Source organism: Carlito syrichta, unplaced genomic scaffold (genome assembly GCF_000164805.1).
Source record: "Carlito syrichta isolate Samal-C Ts95f unplaced genomic scaffold, Tarsius_syrichta-2.0.1 Scaffold303353, whole genome shotgun sequence".
Classification (NCBI taxonomy): domain Eukaryota; kingdom Metazoa; phylum Chordata; class Mammalia; order Primates; family Tarsiidae; genus Carlito; species Carlito syrichta.
Genome location: NW_007247449.1, coordinates 498,346 through 513,131, shown reverse-complemented (window position 1 = coordinate 513,131; position 14,786 = coordinate 498,346). Strand labels below are relative to the sequence as shown.

At 43.1% G+C, this 14,786-nt stretch overlaps 1 protein-coding gene across 1 annotated transcript in view; it reads left to right on the top strand.

Annotated features, from left to right (window-relative positions):
* The window catches only part of TNFRSF21 (TNF receptor superfamily member 21), a 68,241-nt gene continuing 53,455 nt past the window's right edge, over positions 1–14,786 (top strand). Inside the window, exon 1 of the mRNA XM_008058464.2 lies at positions 1–180. Coding sequence (XP_008056655.1) covers positions 85–180 — 96 coding nt within the window. The 5' untranslated portion in view covers positions 1–84. The remainder of the gene's footprint in view (positions 181–14,786) is intronic.

Genomic DNA, 14,786 nt, shown 5'->3' with positions numbered 1-14,786 from the left:
GCGGCGCTGGGCAGAAGCAGCCGCCGATTCCAGCTGCCCGGGGGCCGCGCGCCCCGGGCGCCCCTGCGAGTCCCCGGCTCAGCCATGGGGACCTCAGCGAGCGGCAGCGCCGCTCTCGCCTCCTGCAGCCGCCTCCCTCGCCGAACCCGAGCCACGATGATCGCTGGCTCGCTTCTCCTGGTGAGCGTTCGGGGGGCCCGAGGAGCCGCTCTCCGGGCGCGGGGCGGGTCCCCCGGCGGGGACTGCGGGCGGCGCGGGGCCAGGCCGGCAGGGCTGGGGGAGCAGGAGGGGGGTTGCCAGGGAAGGCAACCCATCGGAGGGCTCGGACGAGATCATTTGGGGGAGTCACCGGGCACAGCGGGGCTCGGGAGCGAAGGCGAATTGTTTTCTTTGCGGTCCGGCTGCGCTGGAGGAGGCGCCAGCCGCTGCCGCCCGGCTGCCTGCGCATTTCGGGGCTTTCCCCCTACTCGGCCTACCCCGCACTCCCCACGCCCACACCGCAGCCCCACACCCATCGGCCGCGGCCCCTCCGCATGGTGAGGGGCCCGGCTGCGGCTGGGGCGCCGGAGCCGGCCGCGCCACCGCTTTGTTGCAGCCGCTGTGTCATGTCGCGATGCTACCGCAGAGGATAGAGGGTCCCGGTGCGCCCAGGACGCCGGGGACCTCCGGTGCTGCGGCGCGGTGCATTCCCGAGCAGGGCGCAGGCCTCTCCCTCTTCCACCCCTTCACAGTCTCTCACCCCTCTTGGCTCGGGGAGGGGGTTCCAGTTTTCTGCACGCCAAAAAAGGTCCTTAGACCTACTCTCCGGCGCCTCCAAAGCGCCGGCTCCCAGCCAGCCAGCGTGCTGGCACTCGCGTGGGGGGAGGGGAACGGTGATCTCTATGTAAAGGAAGATGAATTTTCTCTTGTATTTCCTATTCCTCGTTTACCTGTGGCCGGGCAGGTGACCCTGCAAGCTGGTGTCGGCTCTTTCATCACCCAGGCTGCATCCACATCTGGGGCGTGCCCTCCACGCAGTTCTCCATCACTTACCTGGTCAAAATCTAGAACCACCTTGACTCCGAACTTCCCCCAAACGCCCTCCCTTTATTTCCAAATATTGGAGTGAAGGGGTCGGTTAGGTGGAAGAAAATTTGAGATCAAACCTTTGAGCCACTATATAAACTTCCCTGGCCTATCATTTGTCCCCGCAGGGAGGATAGAGAGTCTTAGCTAAAAACAAAAAACAAGAGCTTGTTTTCATGAGGGCTGTGTAAGGGAAAAGCAGGCTTGCTGTCTCCTTCCCCAAAAGGGCTTAACGCCTGGAGAGCCAAGAACTGCTTAGATCTCGGGGCCCTGCAGTTGCTATGGGCTGGGCATTCATCCTACAGACATTCTGGTTCCTTGTGTGTGTGTGTGTGTTAAGGAGAAGACAGAGATTAAAGAAGAGTTTGCTGCTGTTAGCGTTTATAATGAGGAAAGTTCCAGCTTCACTTCAGAAAGGCTTTTTTGCCCACTTACAATAACGGCCAAGTCAAGATTTATGTCTTGAAGCAAGTATGGTGGGTGGTGAGCAGTAGGGGAGTCTATTAGGGCAGTGTACCTGGCTCCACTGTCTTGATATGGAGAGAAATGCATCTAAATCCAGAGGGACACTGATCCTAATGTCAGTGGAGTAAAATCTATCATTGAGATTTATTTTTCACAGCCTTAGATCCACTACTCTAACCTACCACGTGTTTGCTGGGTGCCTCCAACACATCTGGTTATTATACTCTACATAGAATCCACTTCCAGATGAAATCTGAAGTCCTTGTGCAATATTTCATTTATTTTACTTTTTATCACAAGATAGGTGCTTAAAGGAAGGCCTCAATGTAATCAAAGCGTAGGTTACGTTAACTAAGAAAGGGCCCAATTCTTTTTCTTAAATCATCAAACTCAGCTTGCCCTAAAATTGTGCACTAGATTTGCAACTGAAGACCTGAGAGTTTAAATTTGTGGTTTAAAAGATATGAATTTATAATGAAGCTTAGAGGCAGTCTCAAGGTGATAACCAATACAGGATTCCTTGCTTGTCTACTAACTACAATAGAAAAGGCTTCACTTAAATTCACGGGATAGCCTGGGGTTGACCCCTTCATCCTGAAGGGTGACTGAGAGAGTGTCCCAGAAACCATCAGACATAATCTCCAACCAGGGTGGGGAGAAAGTGTCTTGTCTTTCCTGTCCCCATTCTGCATGCCCGAGTCCTTACGATAGATTTTGTTAATGTATAGAATGGTGATCTCGTGACACTGTCCATCACAAGGAGTATTTATCCCATGAGGATTCTTGGTTATGTCAACACAACAGACACCAGGTATTGGAGGCTGGGTACACATGGCAGGTACTTAGAGCACTACTGGGTGAGGTGGGAGGGCTAATGATATCCACAGATTGCGGTCAGATTAAAAAATAATAATTCTGGTAAAATGGTCTGTTCATATTATCTTTCAGCTAACCCTCTTCTTTTAAATATCTTCCTTTTTATGTGGCAATACTTATTGTCATCATTTTCTGTGACACTTTTTTTGTCATGACAAGCTAACTGCATGAAAGATAACTTACTATAAGTTTTAAAAATGTGAATATATGTATGCACACAATATAATGTACACACATACAGCAATTATATATATGTATATGGGGCGAGAAATTTTTTTTTTTTTTTTTGAGTTGGAGTCTCATTCTGTCACCCAGACTGGAGTGCAGTGGCCGCTCTCGGCCACCGCAGCCTCGACCTGCTGGGCTCCGGCGATCCTTCCACCTCAGCCTTCCAAATAGCTGGAACTACAGGCGTGCACTACTATACCCGGCTAATTTTTGATTTATTGTAGAGATGAGGTCTCGCCAAGTTGCCCAGGCAGGTCTCGAACCCGCGGGCTCAGGCAATCCACTCACCTCAGCTTTCCAAAGGCACGGGATTACAGGCTGAGCCACCGAGCCCAGCATGGGGTGAGAAATTACTATATGCTAGGTCCTTTATTCCCAGCATTTCTGCAGTGCAAGTGGTATTATCTCCATTTTACAGATGAGAAAATGAAGGCTCCGAGAATATAATTGGTCTGTCCTAGACCACACATGTTGGCACTGGGGCCGGAACCCAGGACTACATTAACTCCTCAGCTCATGTCCTCTCTTACCCCTGTGCCATATTGTATGTTTCACAAGTCCAGATTGCATGATGATTAAATGTAACAACAGAAAAGGCTCACGGGAGAAAAGTTGAGATGGTGGTTTGGCCAGTTGCAGGACGTACATGAGAATTACATGAATGTCTCTGGAAGGGAGTGTTCTGTTTCCCATGAGTTGAGATGTCTTCATATTAGAAAGTAAAACAAACTGAAAGACAAGATATGTGTTCCAGGCCAAAAGCCTGGAAACAAGATAAATGAGATCTTTAGATTTGTACCAGTGATGAGGAATGCTCTAGAAAGACTTGCCCACTGTGACACCACCTCAGAGAGTCCTCTTGCCTTTGGGAAACCTCCTTTGACTGCACAGATAGAATGGTGGCAATGGGCAGTCAGAAGAGAGGGGAGCCATCATTGATGAGGAAATCAGGGTTGAAATTTTGAAAACCATTCTTGCCTGTATTATGAATTCCAGATAGAGGGCCATTTGCTATAGTAGCTGTGTATTTGCCTAGAAAGTACCAAGTATTCATGTTTGTCCCTGTCAGTGAGACTGGACATCTAGCTTAGTACTACCTGCTGACCTCACTTTTTATTTTTTTATTTTTTGTAAAGATGAGGTCTCACCAGGCTGACCTTGAGCTCCTGGGCTCAAGCCATCCTCCCACCTTGCCCTCCCAAAGTGCTAAGATTACAAGTGTAAGCCACCACACCTGACCCTGACCTTCACTTTGTAAAGTAAATGACCTAGTACATTGGCACTTTACTTTGGCTATTTGACTAGGCAGGTAGGAGGTGGTCTGGTGGGGGCCAGAGTTTTGAATCATGGCAAGACTTGGTGGCAAGTTCAAGTAGAACTTGCGTTAGAGCTGATATTATATCCAAACGATTTCCTTCTTTGTATAGACCCTAACTCTACAAAGAATAGAGAGTTTTCTAGAATGTGAAAGTTGAGAGGGGGCATAAAATTTTACTATATTTTTTGATTTAGGGAAAAAAATTGACTATATTGGGGAAATGACTCATTTTTTATGTTTACAGACAAACCTGCATTGAGCACCCTTCTGAGTGAGGCACTGTACTAGGCTGTGAAAACTCAGGGATGAGCTGGAATTTGGAACATGCCACAGTGTATAATTTCTATGGTATATACAATGATCACAGCCACCTGTAGTGCTGATTGGGTTTCACTTGCTCATATGGAGTTAAGTGGCTGAAAGTACTATACCCAGAGTGATACGCAAAATGTGATGGATATTAACATCTTTAAAATCCCTGAAGTAACTTTAGCTTTCAGTCTGAAAGTCAGAGAAAGACATCCCTTCCACGTCTCAGAATGATATCCATTAGCCTCAATGGGGCAAGTGACTTATAATTGGGGGAATGGGTAACCCAGAACCTGTACTGAAATGCAGGATTCCTGACTAATCCCGGGAGTCATCCCTACAGTTAAAATATATAGAACAGAACTGAATTTTCTCATCTGAAGGCATATATTTGAATCTGCCTCAGGCCCAGTTCAAAACAAAACAAACCTCCAGTGTAAATAAGCTACACCGGAGTAAACCAAATCAGCAAGGAAAAAAAAAATCTTGTAAATAGAATTTAAGGACTACCTTAAATTGAAAGATAAAACCCAAGACTAAATAGGCATAGCTCCACCAACTGCCTACATTTCATATTTTAGTGTAGCTAAATGTGGACAACGTCTATCCAGTTGGATATGGTAAGCACAATTAGTGCCATATTTTCTGGGACAGTTTGTAGACAGTCCCATTCTCCAGGTATGTCCTTGTTGGGGAGGAGGAAGTAGGTGTGAGCTTTTGGGCTGCCTCTGGCAGATTTGTCTACTTTCTGCGTTGCAGATCTACTTTCTGTGGAGATATCACACTTGAACTTTGCACTTGACTACATTCACAATGATGAGAGATAAAGCCTTTTTGGAGGTTCTGTAGGCAAGTTGCAAATCGAGTTTTGTGTTCAACTGGCTCTTTATAAAGCATGGCAACTCTAACTGGTTTAAGTAAATTTTTTTTTTGGTGACAAAGTGATCAGATGCATTATCAGGCTATTTAGGGCTGGTGTGAATTGAGTGTCTTTTCCTTGTGTAAACTGTTATGCCTATTTTTCCAGTAAGCACTAATACTCTGCTGGCTCTCTTCCCCTAAGTGACTCTGGCAAATTCTGGTGATGCCAGGTCACCCACAACTTCTTGGCAAACTCAGGTGCTTCTCTTCTGTGACAAAAGGAGCTCAGGTTATCTCAAAGTTTTGGGCATATGTCCAGTGATTGCTTGGAGCTGACTCAGTCTGGATCATTAGATGCAGATATGTCCGTTTGACAGAATGACAACTGAAGTCATAGTGCGTGTCAGCTTGGTCCCCAAAGTTGAATCCTCATCTAGCATTGGCAGAAGGCTAGGCTTTGTGGCTGCTGCAGTAGCAGCTGCTGAGCTTTGATTCTTTAGGAATAGGGGAAGATCATGAATAAATACTGGCCTTGCCCCAGTGTTTGTATTTGTCAAATACCAAAAAAATAAACAGAACTCTTACATTGGTTTGTCTGCTGCCACCTGGCTTTCTACCACCTTCCAATTCCAGCCTGAATCCAAGAGGAGAGGAGCCTGGGTAGAGGTTATGACCTGGGAGGAACCCGGCAGATGTCAGGGAGTACGGGCAGGACTTAGGGCTATAGAGAGGTGGGGCTCCCTGATATTTAGGCTGTTGACTCAGAGCAGTAGTGATCTCACTGTTCTTGAGGGGTGCTAACTGATGGCCTCTGGGAAGATTTTCACGCCAGTATCCTGGCTTTGGAGATGACAGATGTTTGCAGTGGTGGGAAAGTTGTGCTTAGAGGGATCTCAGGCAGGTGTGGGTCTGGGCAGGATGTGGGTGGGGAGTCAGGACCCTACAGCTTCATATTTGCAAATTATGCCTGGCTGGGCTCAGTGCCTCAGCCTGTAATCCCACCACTTAGGGAGGCTGAGGTGAGTGGATTGCCTGAGCCCACGGGTTTGAGACTGGGCAATTTGGCAATAGCCTGAGCAATTTGGCAAGACCTTGTCTCTACAATAAATCAAAAAAATTAGCTGGGCATGGTAACGCATGCCTATAGTTCTGGCTACTTGGAAGGCAGAATGATTGCCACAGCCCAGCAGGTCTACTCTGGAGTGGCCATGAGCATGCCATTGCAGTCTAGCCTGGGCAACAGTGAGACTCCAACTTGGAAAAAAAAAAAAGAGAGAGAAAATTATGCCTAAGACTTTTTTTTTTTTTTTTTTTAAGAGAGAGAAGAAGTTAGTAAGCTAAGTCATAGCAAGGCTCATTATCTAATCTTTATATAATTTTCCATTTGCTCCTCTGCTACCAGAACTGCTGGGTTGCTCTGTTGCTTGGTGCCATTTGCAAGTCTGTCTGTTTCGGGAAAAGGAACTTGAGCTTAATGGACTTAGGAGAAGAGAGAGGAGTGAGTCTATGAGTCCTGGAATCAAATGAGAGCAGCTGTGGATTCAATAGGTCTTCATCTCTGAGAGCCCAGAGAGGAGGAATAAGAAAGTGGCCATTAATATTAATTATTGATATTTCTATCATGAGCGCTTATTTATTAAGTATGCACCATTGCCATTGTGTTGAAGACCTTCTACATATCATCTCAGTAAATCTGACAAGTCCATGTGGCAGTAGAATTAGTCCCATTTTACAGATAAGAGAAATGAGGCTAGAGAAAGTTTATGGTTGGTCGGTTGTGTGGTTGGCAAGTGCTGGAGAGAGGATTCAAATCTAGGTCACTGTGGCTTTGTGCACACTGCTGTTACTGCCAAGTTGTGGGTAGGGGATGGGTCACCTTAATTTAATAGCATTTTGTTTCCTGTAAAGAGAACGGTTTTATCCAAGAGTTGAACATTCGCTTTCTGGAAATCTGATGAGCAGTTCTGTTCCATGATAGTGCTTGGAAGTTTAGCCAAAAGCCCTGGTTATAAAGTGAGAGCGACCTGTATGTGGGTTGAAAAGGGAGGGCATGGAATTGTTGGCAAGCATTTTCCTATGGTGTGACTCTGACAGGCAATGGCGCCATGGTAAGATGGAAAGACACTCGTACAAATTGAAATGTTATAAATAGGGAATGGATGCTTTGCTTTCCTGCTACTTGGGTCATTTTGAAAAATATTTGCTTAGTGAGTAATAGCAAGACGTGGGTTCTGCTTAGCAATGTAATTTCAACTCCTTTATCCCAAGAACTTGAGGACCTTGTAGGGTTTTCTTTGCTGCCAGCTAATTATTTGTATAGGATAAGTGCCTGAGTTGTACCATCTGTTATTAGTGTTTCCTTTGTTCACTTTTCATTTCAGGTTTCTTAGAAACTGGTTTGACTCCATGATTTGAGTGATCCTATTGGTGATATATTTGTGTTTGGTTTATCACTCACTGGTAGCACCTGTTTAAGCTTTTAGACATCTCTTCATAGATTGTGGCGACTGAGTAGATTAGGGAAAGGTCGAGGGTGAGAGGAAATTGTTTAATCATTTGTCCTGGAAAAGAGGTTGGGACTCTGGTCTCCCAAAGAACATCTGGGGCAAGACCATTATCTGATTTCGTCCTGTGTATGGCCAGGTCTGCTTAACCAGGATTGAGAGAGATGGGAGGGTTGGGAAAGGAGGAGATTCAAAGGCAAATGGTGACAGGTTTGTGTGTGTTTCTCTCCTCATTTGGAAGGCTCAAGGCCAACGCTGTATTTCCATTTTAGCTTCTCAAAGACAATGTGCTATTCATCTTTGTGTTTCTGCTCAATACCCTGACACATAGTAGTTAAGCAACAAATGATTATTGAATGAATTCCAGAAGGATCTTGCTTTAAACTAACTGTTCATTCATTCTAGAGAAGTAAGAGGGTAGTTGGAGCTTGAGCTACATACACCTCAGTGCTTTGAATTACAACTCAAGAGTAGTTGAGTTATTAAGTTAGAACATTTTAAACTTAAACAGGTTAGCAGACTAGAAGCACAGTGGGTATGCAATTCTCTCTACATGTCTTCCCAATAATTTCAGTTCTCTTCTTAGGCAGTATTTATGTGTAGTTAAAACTAATATGTATGTACTTGCTTGCATCCTGCTTATCTTTGTGTAGCTATAATCTGCTATCTTACAGAGACATATTTATATTTTTCATCCATTTAATAAAATTTATAGAGCATTTATTGGCTATCAGATATTGCTAGACTCTAGGTATATGACAGTTACTCATAGTTTCTCCCTTTTGGAGTTCTTCGAAGGGGTGATGTTTAATAAGAACCAACCATTCAAAGAGCAGAAGGAAAAGTATCCCAGGAGGAGGTAACAGTATGTGGAACAGCCCAGATGTAGGAAAGAGCCTCCATGTTCAGACAATACAAAGAAGACCCTTGAGGTTGGTACTCCGTGAATGGGGGCAATGGGAGCTTGAATTGAAGTTGAAGAGGCAGGCAGGGGTCAGATCATACAAGATATTTTAAGGTGTGAAGGCATCAGGATATCACTCAGAGTATAATGGGGAGTAGGGTAATAATATGGTTTGAATTTGATTTTTCAAAAAATTATCACTCTAGCAGCTCTGCGGAAAATGGGTTAGAGAGAGGAGGCATAGAAGCAGGATACCAGTTATATTTTATAGTAGGTGAGGGTAAAGGTGATGGTACTAGGGTGGTAACAGTGAAGATGAGGATTACTAGATAGCCATTTTGAAGAGAATTTACTGATGGTGAGCTGGGGGGCCAGGTGGTGTTGAGAGCAGTGGTCAAGGCTGATTCCCAGGTTCCCACTTTCAGCATTCTGCAGTAGTCTGATTACTTAGAAAGGGAAGGCTGAGGGTAGAGTGGGTAGGACTGGGAAACCTGAAATTTGGATGTGTATTGAATAAGTTTGAGATGTCTGTGATTCATGTCAGCTCAGGCCTATGTCCCTGCCATTTGTGAGCAGATATGCCCTCTGATGGAGGTGTGTTGAGCCATCTCACCGTTGTTGGATGCGTGGATTGCTGTTGTTGGTCTTCCACTACAAGCAGCACTAATAAAATTGTCTCTGTACAAACCAATTACACGTTTTGCTTTTGGGTTGATTCTCCAAGGTGTATTCCCCAAAGTGGAATTGCTGGGTCAAAGGAAATGAATGAAAAGTTTTATGATTTTTCCTGCATATTGCCAGATTGTCTTCAGGAATACAGAATTAATTTAGAGTGCCACCAGCTACCTATAAATGTGCTTTCTACCCCCTAAGCCTGCCAACAGTGGAGTTTATAACTTTATTTATGCTGCTGTAATATAGATATGTAAGATTCCTTGGTTGTGCAAGTTTGCATTTCAGTAGTTGCTAGGGATGTCATAAATATGTCCATGTGATCATTACCTTTGTAATTGTGTCCTCATGTACTCTTTTCTCATGACTATTGAGTAGAAGTTATGTTAACCTCATTTGCGTTAATTCTTTGTAGGTTTTTGGTTATAAGCTTTTATTAGCTGCGTATGGCATCTATTTTTACATTCTACTTTCAATATTATTTTATTAATATCATAAACATTTGGATTTGTATTTTTAAACCCATTTTCTTTTCTGTGTCTGAGAATATTTTCTTTTTGTTGTTGTTCACTTTGGTTTAATAGTCAGAAATGTTTCTCTTATAAACAAACCATTCTGTTAACTTTAAAAAAATTGATTTTATTTTACCATTCTGATAACTTTGAATTTTCTTTCTTTCTTTTTTTACAAAGCAGGATTTGGCTGGGCTCGGTGGCTCAGCCTGTAATCCCAGCACTTTGGGATGCTGAGGCTAGTGGACTGCCTGTGCCCATGGGTTCCAAGACCAGCTGGGCAATTTGGTGAGACCTCATCTCTACGATAAATAAAAAATTAACCAGGTGTAGTAGTGTGTGTCTGTAGTTCTGGCTACTTGGAAGACTGAGGCAAAAGGGTCACCTGAGCCCAGCAGGTTGAGGCTGCGGTGGCTGTGAGTGTGACACTGCACTCCAGTCTGGGTGACAAGAGTGAGACTCCCAATTCAAAATAATAATAATAATAATAATAATAATAATAATAATAATAATACTAAAGCAGGATTAATTGAGAGGACAGAAAAAAGCTGCCACAGTGGGAGGGGACCCAAAGGGGTTGCCGAGAACTTTGAATTTTCTATGTGATCCTTTAAATGTTGGGTTTGTTGACATTTCTGGACTTTAGGGTCATAATTGTCATTGTTCTACACCAGTGTGTTCTGCAGTATGTTCATACATGTTGCATGAGTAGAGGATTGTATGGTCAAATATGTTTGGGAAGTGCAGACAGGGTTCAGCTAAGTCATCATTTCTGGCATTTCTTCTGCAGGGTCTGCTGAGGCCATCAATAGGGTAATGTTAATTGTGCCTTTTCAAGAGAAGACTCTAATCAGGAGCATTTTCTAAACTTTTAGACCACAGATTGTTAAACGTCATCTATAAAGGGCCAGATAGTGGGTATTTTCAGCTTTTTGGGTCATGTGGTCTTGGCTGTTACTACTCAGTTCTGCCTTTGTGTAGTGATAGCAGCTCAGGCAATGGGTGTGGCTGTGTTCCAATAAATTCGAATTTCATACACTAAATTCGAATTTCATACAGTTTTTATATATTATATTATGCTTCATTTGATTTTTAAAAACTATTTATAATGTAAAAAACATGAGTGGTACAAAAAACAGGGTTTTGCTCACTTTTTTTAGACCATGGAATTGTTAACATCTTATAGGACCAGATTAGGGAACCGCACTGTGGAAAAATGTTTACTTAAATTCTGCTCCAGTTATCTAAAGTGTACTTATTAATAGTAAATCCTTTCTCCTCTCTTGTGTTTTCTCATTTGCTATATGCCAAGTTTTAATTTTGAATCTATTTTGAAAATGCCAGTTGGTGCTTGCTTTTCTTTGAACTCTTCTCCATGCATTCTGTATTTTTTATTTTGTAGTATGCTCTAAGACCAGGAGGGTATGTTTCAGGATGACAACTTTTAAAAATCTGAAGTCTTTGATACACTCCTCAGGAATTGTATATTTACATTTTAATTGGAGTGTTTTTTAAAAGCTAACCCTAACCCAAATAAATAAAGCTAAAGTATAGTAAATCGTTGAGTCGGTGGAAGTGGTAATTAAAATAACTAACATTTATGGAGTACTTACTATGTGTCAGACGTGTTCTGCCTGCTTTATCTGTATTAACAATTCATTCTCAAAACCATCTGTGAAGAGCAGGTATTACTAATTATCTCCTTTAAACTAGTGAAGTAAAAGAGACATAAATGTGAGCCACTTGCCAAGGCCACCCAGAATTAAGGATACAAAAAAACTCCAAAGTGTTCTTCCTGCTCTCATGTATCCCTTAACATAGCATCTTTGATACCAGATTCTCCAGCAGATAGCAACTAGGTATCCTAACTCAGTTCAATTCTGACACTATCTTCCTGGAGGTAGCATTAGATCCTACAGCTTAAAGATTCAGTCCCATAGGTCTGTTTCCCACTTCTGATGCCAGCCATAAGCCCCAGGTTGTTTTGTCTGTGCTTCTAACTCACCAGCTATAAATTGAGGTTCCCACAACCTCCTCCTTGGGTTGACTGCTTTGCCAAAGCGGCTCACAGAACTCAGGGAAACACTGTAATTACATTTATCAGTTTCTTAGCAAAGGATATAATAGTAAAGGATGCAGATGACCAGCCAGGCAGAAGAGATGCATAGGGCAAGGCATATGGGAGGGGTGTGGAGATTTCACGCCCTATGGGTGCCTCACTCTCCAGGGACCTCCAGGTGTTCAACCATGCAGAAACTCTCTGAATCCTGTTCTTTTGGGTTTTTATGGAGACTCATTATGTAGGCATGATAAGTTTCATCATTAGCCATCAGCGATCAACTCAACCTTCAGCCTCCCTCCTCTCCTCAGAAGTTGGAGGTGGGGTTGAAAGTCCCAACCCTCTAAGCATGCCTTGATCTTTCTGGTGATCAGCCCATCCTGAAGCCACCTGGGAACCCCCAGCCACCAGTCATCTCATTAGCATACAAAAGACACTTTGGCGATGTAAAGGTTTTAGGAGCTATGTGGCAGGAACCAGGGACAGAGACCAAATATATATTTTTTATTATATCACAATGTCATACCCAGCTAGTACCTGCTTGGCACGCTCCAGGCTAAAATAGGTTTTGTTCACCCATATTTTCATGCCTTGGTTTATATGCTCTTCTGTAAATCCTTGGTGAGCACAGAGTGACATTTGTTCTATATCCACTGTCTTGTGTGTAATGCCAATTCATTTGCTACTTAGTGCCTGAATAAAGGGACATCTTGCTCTTAGCTTTTTCATGTAAGTGGAGGTCTTAGCAATAGCTATTTCTGTGGAGATGCAAGGAGATGAGTCTCAGTGGTACAAACACTGAATGCAGAGTGCACACTTCTGCATTGCAGGTTCCGGGGAAAAATGGCATCTGGGTTACGTATTGCCTGGTTTTTCCTTTTTCCAGTGTTCCCTGAGCTTGCCAGTCCTATAGTCAGCACATTCTAGGCTTGGCATTCTCTATATTCACCGCTTTTTCTTGCTTTTGCCTTAGCAACCAAAGACTTTTTTTTAATTAGAGAGGATGGTAGGAAATGCAAGAGCTGACCAAATTTATGTAACATATCTGGGAACAGTTCTATCTGTGGTTTGTGGAAGCTTTATCCTTGAAATTTTTCCCTCTGTACATTCTTTTTTTCCCCCTTTAAATCTAAAGAATTCCATGCACAGTGTCTTGATATTACAGATTTAATGTGATGCTCAGAATAAAATGGTCAGAAATTCTGAGGGTCTTCAGCTCTGCCTGGCTTTTGCCTTTTGATGATTTGTTAGCATGTTGTACAGTCACCATCTTAGGAATAACTTGGTTGCCTTATCATCTCCACAGTAACTAAATTTCCTCTTAAAAATGTTAGCATTATGCAGCATTAAAAAAATTCTACAGTAGACTTCACAGGCAATCTCTCTGCTTGCCTGTTACGAATAGAAGAAAGTTTATCACTGCCTTGAGTGCCTATTTTCCATGAAAAAGTATTAGAATTTGATAAGGAACAAGAATGACATAAATATGTTGTGACCATTAGCTGCAAAAAATCTTTTGTTTGTCTGAAGGATGAGGTCATGGAGGAAGGATTGTTAATGAATAAATAGGCATCAGCATCCAGAGGCTTCTTGTCCTCAGTCAGGCCTTCTCAGTGCCCTAGAATAGAAGTGGCAACAGGACAGGTGTGACGTGGCTCACCAGAGTGAGCACTGAGACCCTGGGAATCTTTACAGCTTGTTCTTTAGAGCAGCGGTTCCCAAACTTTTTGGCATCAGGGACCAGTTTCGTGGAAGACAATTTTTCCACACACCAGGGAGGGAGGAGCCAGGGGGAAGATGATCAGGCATTAGATTCTCATAAGGAGCATAAAACCTAGATCCCCGGCATATACAGTTCACAACAGGATTTGTGCTCTTACGATAACCTAATGCCATAACTGATCTGACAGACCATGGAGTTCCACAAACCCACTGCTCACCTCCTGCTGTGTGACCCAGTTCCTAACAGGCCATGGTCTGGTACCAGTCCATAACCTGGAGGTTGGGAACCCCTGCTTTAAAGCTACCTCTTCCCTGTTTTCAAATTTGCTTTGTTCTGGGTCTACCTTTTAATCATTCAGTAAGTGCTTATAGTTAGTGCTTTTGCATCCTGCACAGTTTGAATGCAGAGTGCACACTTCTGCATTGCAGGTTCCGGGGAAAAATGGCATCACTGATATTTGCCTCATTTATCCATTATTATTATTATTGTTATTTTCAATCAATAAATATTTATTAAGTGCGTCCTTGGCTTAGGGCTTATGGGGACAAATCACATGTGGAACATTAATTATTTATGCAATAGGGTGATTCCCGCTTGGGGAAACAGTTCAGGTATAAGATATATGCCCCAGAGCATAAATAAAGTGCCTGGGGTCCAGGCAAAAAGAAACGTTTGCTTAAATATCATAAGTTATTTATCCATTATTGTTGGTAAATAAGTGTCCTGGATAAATGAAATTTTTCAAATAACTAAAGTTTAGACTAGGATGGAATGTAGATGACTCTTAAAGTAAAATCTCAATTCTAATCACCAAATTGGTGTGATCTTGTTTAAATAAATGAGAAGGGAATGTTTTAACTCTTTGGTACATTTGCTTGTCATCTTAAGCACCAGACAGTAGAATGGTGTCCTCAGGGTCTTTGGAGGTAAAGTGAACTATTTGCCCTTACAGTGAAGGTTGTAAGGCCTGACTGCTTTATCTCTTGAGTTATTGTGGCTATGTAGCAGAGGGTTTTGACTTTTCTCATAGTTGCTTTTATACTCAGGATCACCTTCAGCAGCTTCCTCCCCTACCTCCCTTTAATTTGCTGCTTCTAATTATTTATGGTCTGTAAGTCCATTCATTTATTCATTTAGTCAACAAACACTTGTCAGATATACCATGAATTGGATCCTTGAGGGCTTGGGTAGCATCAGTACGAAACATAGACCTGATCCTTGGCCTCATGGAGCCATGGTCCAGAGGGGAAGACACACTAAACAGATAAATGTAAATACAAAATTATGGTA